The 10,781-nt window shown below is 38.2% G+C and overlaps 1 protein-coding gene across 2 annotated transcripts in view; it reads right to left on the bottom strand.

Annotated features, from left to right (window-relative positions):
• Positions 1–10,781, bottom strand: part of SCN3A (sodium voltage-gated channel alpha subunit 3) — a 127,337-nt gene that overhangs the window by 14,656 nt on the left and 101,900 nt on the right. For both annotated transcript variants that reach the window (XM_045298937.1, XM_045298936.1), the window contains 3 exons: positions 7,576–7,696; positions 6,361–6,515; positions 3,672–3,845 (listed from right to left, as the gene is read on the bottom strand). In XM_045298937.1, coding sequence (XP_045154872.1) covers positions 3,672–3,845; positions 6,361–6,515; positions 7,576–7,696 — 450 coding nt within the window. The remainder of the gene's footprint in view (positions 1–3,671; positions 3,846–6,360; positions 6,516–7,575; positions 7,697–10,781) is intronic.

Genomic DNA, 10,781 nt, shown 5'->3' with positions numbered 1-10,781 from the left:
ACAATTGTTGTATGTATGGATTGTGATAAGAGTTGTATGAGCCCCTAATAAAATGATTTTTAAAATGTTTATGTTAGCCCTGGCCTCAAAATCACTCCCCCCACCCCCCACCCCCCGCCAGGACACAAAAGTATCCTTTTGGTGTAGGTACCCTAATGAGTCTAAAAACTTGTCTTTGGCCATCCACCAACCATAGAGAGGTTGAACCAGGCTTTGTAGGGACCTCTGGTGGAGTGGTGGGCTATAGGTTGGGTGGCTAGTAGGAAGTCAACAGTGCAAAACTATCAGCTGTTCTGTGGGCGAAAGATGTCGCTTTCGACTTCACAGCCTTCTCTGACAATCTCAGAAGTCCACAGGGGAAGTTCTACTCTCTACTCTAGGACTGCTATCAGTTGCAATGGATTCAATGGCATTCAAGGTTTTTAAATTTAAAAAAATTATTGACATATAATTCACATATAATTCCATTCAATAGGTCAATCATATTAAGAAGAGCTGTGCAATCACCACCGCAATCCCTTTTAGGATATTTCCTTCATTCTTGTAGTTATTGTTGATAGTCCCTCATTCCCCCAGCCGCTTCACCTTCTGTAATTATTAAACTAATTACTGACTCTATCCTGGATTTCATGGACAGAAAAACATATAAAATAAAATCCAGAAACAGACAAAACCCAACAGCAATGACCGAAATAGAACAGAGAAAACCTTTAATCAAAAAGAAAGCAGAAAATATTAAAAACTGTAAAAAGGCAAAAGGGGCCAAAAGGAAAATCAAATGATGAGGTGTTGCAGGTTTACTAATGGAACCAAACATCCTGACTTCCCAATGCTTTCTGTCTGAGAGCAAGGCTATTCCCAGCTGTGGATGGCGATCAGAGACTTCACCTTCATGGGGGAAGTGCTAATGGATTTTGGATTTCAACTATCATCTGTACCCTTTTGCAAATTGGGTGTTCAGAATTTGAGCTCTGTTATGGTTTCCTCCTATGGATTTGGATTTTATTATTTATAACCTTTGGATCATGCAGGTATGTGTGCTTCTTCTGTGTGAACTTTGTCAACCCCTCACTTACATGGCTACTTGTGTTGAGATGATCCTTTAAGATCCAGTGCTATTCTTTCTGATAGCTGGGCACCATCTGATTTTTTTCTTCACCACGCTTTGCTATAGCACCTGTATCTTCAGTGATCTTTCCATGAGGGCAAGTATAGAGTAGGGCATGTCTTAAGAACTTATTGTTCTTAAATTAGGGCTATGATTAAGTATGAGCCTAAAGTCCTATCATATATCCATGGTTTATATATGTCCCAGGTTCATTTTAGAGACTGCAGCATCATTTTATTGGAGAACATTTATTGGAGAACATGGGGCATAAGATAATTCTATTGATAGTATCAATAGTTTTACCAGTGCTGTGGAATTTAAATTTCAGTTGAGAAAAGCATTTTTTTTTTTTTGATGTATGAACTGGAATCTCATAGCAGTATTTTTTAACTTCCCTTTCTGTTCTCACAATGAGTGCTTATGATGTGTTGGACATTAAATTTCGGTACTGCTGCGAACAAAGAATTCTAGCTTCATTATTGAGGATGCCAATATTCCACGAATAATGTCAAGCATGAAGGCAGAAATCCCTAGGTTCTAAAAGTGCTGACAACTTGAAATATAGTTTAGGATCAGGTCGGGTTGTATTCAGCTTTTATCAGTAAGTAGGAAGTGATATTCAAAACGGGAAAGATCAAGCCATCTGAGCAGCCTGTGAAATCTGTAAAACAGAAATCACTAGTAGGCAGAAAAGTAGCTCCTAAGAGTTGAATGTTCTACTGTTGTGGGTTTTGGGCACATTAGCACCTTAGAATAATATTGAGTCACAGTTGATGTTGTATAGATGCCTAGATGAATTTCCCCAAGGTTGTATGTATGCAAATTCTATTAAATTGTAATAATTCTCAAAAATTCCAATAAGTTATATATTTTATTTCATTAAATAGCCAAGAATTGGATTTATACGGTTTTCCATTTGAAGATATTATATTTTGACCTTTAGATAAGAAGAAACTAATGATAATATTCCATCAGAACAAGTAGCCTATCTAGTGCAATAATATGACAGACAGACATGAGTAACAGTGCATAAATCCAACTTGAATTATCATCCTTACTGCCTCTAGATTTGCATCTACTGTTCCTTCCATTGCCAGGCCAATTAGAATTTTATCCCTTGAACCAGCTTCATCCATGAAACCAAATGACCTTTATCTTACTGGATCCAGTCATACTTCCTTTATAGTTTTATTATTTGCCCTCTCTGCACTCTTTGATAAAGTTGACCATAACTATATGGAGGGCAGGAGTGAGGACAATCTTCTCTGGGATTTCTGTATTACTAAGTCATTGTACTACTTAATAATAAATATACTGAGGGGTGAGATTGAAAGACTACTCTCTCCCATTTACTTGTTATTATGCACTTAGGGTATATGAAGAATTTCCGAATGCTTAAAATTGAATCTAGCTATTCTTTTAGGTACTTCCCAGCTATAGAATGTAAGGGTATTTTTAACTTCCCTGTAGGGGTAACTTTTTAGAACAGTTTTGAGATTTATCTCTATTGTTCACGAAAGACCAGCCATGGATAATAAAGTCATTCGTATCTTATTAAAAGCAACTTGGAAGATTTCCCATCAATTTAAAGGGATAAACACATTTTGGGTTATAGATATATGGGTGTGTGTGTGAGGTAGGAGGAGGAATGGGATTGAGATAGTCCCAGATTTGTCAAAGAGGAGGAAAAGAATGAACACACACACCCAGTAATCATTGATCCATATTGGCAAGTGCTAGGAGCTAAAAACAAAGTGGTTTGTGATCGCGAGGAAAGGGCCAGAGACTGTGCTTCGAGCACGGTGTTTTGCTGGCAGGCTGCAGAGTCTGTGCAGGAGTATCACAGACTCCAGAAAACAAGATGCTTGTCATTTCATGCCAGAGTCTTTTTATTTCATAGAATTAAAAGAAGAAGCTTCGAGTTAGATAGGACCCTTGATTGGTAATGGTTCTATGATTTCTCACCCCAGGGGAGTTAGACTCAAAACTGGACTCATGTTCCGAATTCTCTGCACGGCAGCTCTCTGATTAGCTCTTGCCTATCTACCTCTTGACTTAAGTGCCTGCATATATCGTATTGCCTCTATGGGCATGTGGCTGAAGGGCTGCAGTAAATGTGCTGATTTAATTCAAGTTAGTCACATACAAGCTGGTAGTAGACTAAAGTGCCACTATCATAATTCTTGACCCTAAATCTGGCTTGATTTTACCTTCTAGAAAACAGAAACTGTTAATAAGCTTAGTGCTCAGATCTGCCAATGAGCAAATTATTTAGCTGTTCCTTCCTCTGTGGGAAAATGAAAGAATGCTCTGCTTGTTGTCTAGAGAAAATCTGTCTCCATTTATTTTCTCTTAGCCTTCTCCACACATTCCTCCTATGGATTAGCCCCCGTTGTTGCACTTTTGGCAGTTGAATTAAAACAACAACAACAAATTACTTAATTGTTGTCAGCATTATTGCAGCTATGCTCTCAGAAATCAAGGCTTTAATGCTAAAAATGGGTGTAATGCCAATTGTGTCTCTTTGAAGGATATTTTCATAAAAATTATTCAGAATACTTACGTCAACAATCAAGAAATCCAGCCAGCACCAGGCATTAGTGAAATATGTTTGAAATCCATAGGCTACCCACTTGAGAAGCATTTCCAGAATGAATATATAAGTGAAGACCTTGTCTGCATATTCCAGCATGGTTTTGATAGTCTTTCGCTGTTCAATGTATATATCTTCAAAAGCCTGTCGATCAAAAATACTTTTTTATTTTAATTAACTGTGTGCCTACCCCAAGCCTCTGATACAATTGTTTACAGAGCACAAAGCAGTAATTTAACGAATACTGGGTAATAGCAATCAAATTTTGATAAACACCACAAAATGTATAAAAATGATGAAAACAGTGGCAAAATATTGGCATGAAAATGTCAGTGTTTTTTATTCGCTTTACAAATTGGTATAACTCTATAACATGATATTTAAGCATATTTTTTTCCGTCTGTCTTTCCCTCCAAAGTCTGTATCTCAATTACTGCTCCAAACACATGTTTTAGGGAATTATGAACTCAGAGGATGATCAGAGATTCTACTAATGAGGGATAATATTGGTCTATTCCAAGAGTAAGGTCTATGATTTTATGAATGGTCTGGATTTTTTGATAAAATAAGTTGATTAGCTGGGAAGAAAAGAAAGCACATTTTGATTTCATAAATTTTGTTGATAGGATTGACTGAGGGAAACTGGGTGGTCTTTGACAAGGAAGGAGCCGTAGATAGAGAATGTGCAAATGGTCGCCTCGGTGAAGGAAACACCTGCTAGCTGAACACCAGATGAAAGTACCCTCTGGCCATTTCATTGGCCGCATTCGCCAGTACGGAACTCTGCCTAAACTCTTGGCTGCCAAGCTTCACAAGGCATGCATGTACTTTTCCTTTATATTCTTAAATTCTTCTGGTATTGTTGGGTGGTAATCTACTTCACTAGAATAAGATTCTTTCCAACGTCCAAAATCCTCAAAACTGGACCAACAGGTAACATCATGATACAGAGACAAAAGTCGAGGTTGTCAAGGATGTGGTCCTACTTGGATCCACAATCCATACTCATGGAAGCAGCAGTGAAGCTGCATAAGATCTCTTTAGAGTACTGAAAAGCAAGGATGTTACTTTGAAGATGAAGGTGTGCCTGACCCAAGCCACGGTATTTACCATCGTCTCACAAACAAGTGAAAGTCAGACATTGAGTAAGGAAGACAGCAAGAATCGATGCATTTGCTGCCACTATCAATTTCAATACGTTCTCTTTCTTCTTGAACTCTTTGATATCAGCTCCCCTTTATCCCTGCCCCCCAGGAACCCTTATTGTTATATTATATATTATTATTATTATTTGTCGTATCTTACATCATCCCATATATCTGTTCACTTGCAATTCTGTTATTCATTCCCCTTGAGTAGAATTGTACAGTCATCATTGCTGTCAGCTCCCCCTTTCCCCCTTCCCCACCCCCACCTTTGCTTGTCCCCTCAGGGAATCATTAATCCTATTACTGTTTCTAAAGGGTTGTCTCTCTTGGCTTCCATGTATCCGTCGTTCTTAAAAATACAAATGAACATATGTAGGTCTAACAAGGTTAATGTGGTAAAACAAAGACCATAATAGTAAGGGGAGGAAATATTAAAAACACTAGAGGATAGTTATATGTTTCATCAGTGCTATCCTGCTTCCTAGATTTATCATCCCTTTCATGTGGCTCTTCTGTAGGGACTGTCCAATTATCTTACAGGTGGGCTTTGTGTCTCCACTTTGTCCACCCTTCTTTCCATCAATTTGATGGTTTTTGATCCCTCTGCCCCTTGACACCTCACGATGACACAGGTTGGTGTACTTCTTCATTGTGGGCTTAGTTGGTTCCCTGCTAGATGACTGCTTTTTTAACTTCAAGCCTTTAAGACCCCAGATGCTATATCATTTCATAGCCGGGCACCATCAGCTTTCTTCATCACATTTGTTTATGCACCCATTTGTCTTCAGGCTTCAGTGATTGTGTTGGGAAGGTGGATATCATACCGTGGTGCATTATTAGAACAAACCGTTCTTATACGTGGGTAATATTTCAGTAGAAGTCCCAAATCCACCTGCTTCCTGTTGTATCACATATATATACATACATAGACAAGTACACCTATCTTTATATATATATTTACATGTTTGTACAATCATGCTTGCTCTAATTGAAATACAGATTGTTACAATATTTGTAAGAGCCCCCAACAAAATGATTAATAATAACAACAACAAAAAAAAAGAATATAATGAGTAGCAAAAACCCTGGGGAAAACACACACACACACACACACACACACACAAAAGAATCAATACATTTGAATTGTAGTGCTGGCAAAGAAGATGGAAAGGACCATAGACTTCCAAAAGGACAAACAAGATTGTCTTGGAAAAAGTACAGCTAGAGTGCCCCTAAGAGGGAAGGATGGTGAGACTTCCTCTTACACACTTTGGACATGTTGTCAGGAGAGACTGGTCCCTGGAGAAGGACATCATGCTGGGGAAAGTGCAGGGGCTGTGAAAGAGAGGGAGGCCCTCGACAAGATGGATGGACACCATGGCTGCAACCATGGCCTCACTTTGTGAGAATAGTGCAGGACCCAGCGGTGCTTCATTCTCTTGGGCACAGGGTCACTATTGGTCAGAGCTGGGGGGTGCCCAACAAAAACCACCAACATGCATGTCACTTACCAGTGCCCCACTGCTGAGGAGGATCATGAAGACAATGAAGGTTTCAAACCAGTTGTGTTCCACAATGCTGTAGCACGTTTTCCGAAGATTCCACCATATTTTCCCTTTGCCTTCTTCTATATTTACTTGACAAAATGGAAACTTTTTAATGCATCCTAAAATATTAATATAAAAAAGTAGGGAAATATATTTTAATATTAGTGGGCAAAACAATCTTTCCTTCTTAGGTTGAACATTTTATAGGACAACTTGCTACTCATTGCCTATGCTCCTCAGTCTCCCTGCTCACAGAACGAATTATTCCTAGACTTGTATGTTCAGCCAGCCACCTAGTGGGCACGGGTTTACTTTAGCCAGCATATTTTGGGGTTAAATGGATTTATTCTTCAAGATTGTATCTGTATTTTTCTCCTGGTTACTGATGGAATCAGGTTCCAGATGTATCACTTAGATTTGGGCCCAAACTATGTATTCTTCACATTTTTATGGGCATCTGGAGTTTTATTCCCTTTTCCTCACATACAAAAAATCTCCTTCTCTTCCCAGGTATCAGCCACTGTCAATGCCCCCCAGCTGATTTATTTCCAGTCTCCCTGCTTTCCTTCGTAACACCTATGACTCATCTCATCAGTCAGTACCTTATTCCTCTGTGCTCCTCCTCTTAGCTTTCATATTATTTATAACTTCCATCCACTCTTCTGCTCTCTTTGAACTATGACTCATTATATTAAATCATTCACATCAAATCAGCAAATCTGTACTGATGGATGTGCAAGACGTTGTACTGGTCACTGTGAGAGCAACTACAGGTCTCCCTGGCAAGGCTCTAAAACCACCTATTTCCCCAAACAGCTCTGGACATAGAACAGACAAACCACATTTGAAACTGTAAGGGTCAAGTTTGAATTATTGTAACATCTATAAATTAAAGCACTTCATTGCCAATAAGGTCAGAAGATATAAAAGTGATAACATGGCAATCTCCATTTGTCTCAGACTGTTCAGATCCCCACATTGTGGGAAGTGGGGGGGGAAAAAGACTTAACATTTGCTAAAGTGTCCAGGCACAGCAACTGATGTAGTATAATATGGAAATACAGGCAGACAAAGAGGGAAACAAAGATCAGCATAACTTTACCACTTATTTTAAAGGAAGTCTGTACAGTCTGTTTAAGGACTGAGGGGCATTGCATCGAATCTGATCAGTTTGTTTACCTTCTGTAAAACACGCTTCCGGTTTGAGATCTTCCTCGGGCTCAGTTTCTGCTTGTTCACCTTCGCGGGGCGGAGCCACATCTACTGTGCTTCCTTCAGACGAACTGGTTGCATTGAGTTTCTAGAAACAAAATCCCATTGCTACGATGTGATTTCTCGCTCTTTTATTTTGAAGCTAATTTGGACAGCTCTGTCATAGTGTGGAAAGATGGTCATGGCAGCATTTGACATGATTCACATCACTGACAATTATGTGCTAATAGTTTACCACAATTAAAGTCCCACTATTTAAAATAATATAACTGTTGACCTGATTTATACAGACAATTTATAATATTAAGGTTGGACAGTATTCAGTGTAGGTAATTTAGAAAGGATGGATTATGCTAATTTAGTTGTTTGATGACCTCTCTTTGTACATGAATGCCATACCATAATGTTGTTATAAATTGGTACCTAGACAAAACTGAGTTTGATAAAAATTTGATATGCTGACATCTACTACTGATTATATTAATTAAAAGACATCAGATCAAATCATAATTTCCACCTCTTCAGATGGAAATTTTTAGAGGGCAAAGAGCATGACCAGCTGTTTCTAAGTATTGTCCATGTTTCTGTAATTTCAGAAAGGAAGAGCAGCACGTTGCCATCGGTCACAGTCATTATTTTTTAACTTTGAGTTATATTTTTCTCTCGCTTACATAATTCTCTTACTTTACTAGCAGCAAAATGATGGATCTCCTTTCTTTCTTTCTTTTTTTAAACCCCCGAAATGAACTTGATACTTGACAAAGAACTCTAAGTGAAATGGAAATTTCTTCATAAATGGCATTGTCTGGAATCTGTAGAGATGTTCCTTAGGAACACATTTTGAATTCAATATGTTCTCAGGCTGTGGATTTTTCCTTTAAATAAATCATGGTGACACGCCACATGGCTGGAAAGAGCCACTTTAATGGTACAAGGATAAGTATCTAATAAGAGCTCTGAGAGCACCTGGGAAGACATGAATGTGCAATGCTTTATGAAAGCCGATGCAAACACATGACACATAGCACAACCTAAGTGATGTCAAGCTTTTGGGCATGGACATGTTAGTGGTCTTAAAGACCCCACTGATTTCAGTAACTGAGCGGCAGTGTGACTCTGCCTTCATATTCTGAAAGAGTATATTATTCAGAAATGTCTAAATGACTTCCTAAACCCAAGTACATTGGGGGTGGGGGTGGGGGGGAGGGTTGAAACTGGCTCAAAATCCCTGATTTACTGACATCATAACGAAATATCACTTAATATTTTAGAATGTGAACCAAATAGCATCAAGATGATCCCTTCTACGTTGTGACCTTTAGGGTGACATTAACCATGTCCAACTAAATATATGAGGAAGATTCATTTATGTCACAATATAAATCTGTAATCAGCCCCTCTTGTTCTTGAGTATGCTAGACAGAGAACTAAGCCCATGCGTTTTGGTTGATGGTAGTCAGGGTTCTACCATTAAATTCCTTTAGTCCTTGGAGAAGTAGGACAGCTACACATTTTTCTTCTCTTGGGTTTTCCCTCTTTTTACAGCCAGAATACCTTTATTATTTTAAGAAAGACCAAGGGAAGCTACTGTGGGATATAACGTGGTAGCTTCTGGTAGAACCAAGAACATACTGTATGATTGGGCTCAGCAATGATTCTTCTCTTCCGAGTTCACTCGTGTTTTCTGCACTGGATACTGTGACTTGTGAGGAGTGGCGCTATCATGTCCACTGCACAAATCAGTATGAGTAAAACACACTGCTATTTGGTGTTTAGGTACCAGAAGATCTCTTTTTGGTTTTTCTTTTTCCTTTCTCTTTCTTCTTCTTGCTTAATCCAAGGTCAGTAACTTCCCAGCCTGAATCACAGTCCACCTCCTTCATGAAACCTTTCTTTCTTGACCAATTTCTCCACCTTGCTTCCCTGATAAATTTTACAGTGTGTCTAGTTGATAGTATGTAACTACATAGTCTTAAACACACACATACACACACAAAAAATAAGGGACTTCAAAAAGGGAGCTAAAAGGTAATGGCATTTTTCCATGAGCTTTTGAATCTTCCTCGTGTACCCTCCTCTCCCCCTCCCCATACACACACACATAGGTACTTCAAATACACCATCTCCACAGGAAAAAATGAGGTGGTTTGCTCCTGTACAGATCTTTAAGTCTAGGAAACCCATGTAGGGTTTCTATGAGCCAACAGTGGGATTGGTCAGTCTGGCTGGTTCATGTAGTAGTTGAGGCCTTGGTTGCTAACCAAAAGGCTGGCAGTTCGAACTCACCAGCCTTTCTGTGGGAGAAAGATGTGGCAGTTTGCTTCTGTAAAGATTATAACCTGGGAGACCATATGGTTCCACTCTGTTCTGTAAGGCTACTAAGAGTCAGGATCTACTTGATGGTAATGGGTTGTCTCCATGCTTACATTTACATACCACTGATGTACAAATGCACACATGTATTCACATATATGTGCACATATACATATACACATATGTATACATATACATACATAGAAGAGGGAGCATGAAAACTTTTGTGGATGAATGAAATTAAAAATAATGGATTCCATACATAACCAAACACAGGATTGGTGCTAGTTTTGTTCATTTTATGAATTTTAAATAAATGAATGAATCAGTGCATACTTTATATATATTTTTGCAGAGAGAACTATAGCGTTGGGATACTTTAATTTCTCCATTGTATAATATAATTGTGACCATTACAAAAAAATAATAATGGAAAATACATTTTTATTAAACAGAAATTATTTAATATTTCAGTGACTCAAATAATCCCTAAATGTTTCTCTAAATTTTGGCAGCCATTTAGTAAGTAAAGTGATAAGGGTATCTCAATCTCCACATATTCTTTTTCATTAGAAAAACATTTTCATTTAAAATGTACTCACTTGTTACTTCCCATTTCACCACTTATTGATATAATTGTGAGCTCTTTAATTTCTCACATTATGAATGCCTGTCATATGTTGTACAGGTGATTTTTATTTAATATAAATATTTATTCAAAGCAAACCCTTCACCACTCACATAATACTTGCCACTAACATATGAATTGCAATCAAATAGATTGCTAAGTATGGATCTTTAGTTTTCAGGGTATATTTTTGTTATTGGTACTGACTTTATGTTGTAAGCATTTATGAATT

This window comes from Echinops telfairi, unplaced genomic scaffold (assembly GCF_000313985.2).
Source record: "Echinops telfairi isolate 266 unplaced genomic scaffold, ASM31398v2 ScPeMD7_4;HRSCAF=17, whole genome shotgun sequence".
Taxonomy (NCBI): domain Eukaryota; kingdom Metazoa; phylum Chordata; class Mammalia; order Afrosoricida; family Tenrecidae; genus Echinops; species Echinops telfairi.
This window is presented reverse-complemented; position numbering and strand designations above follow the sequence as displayed.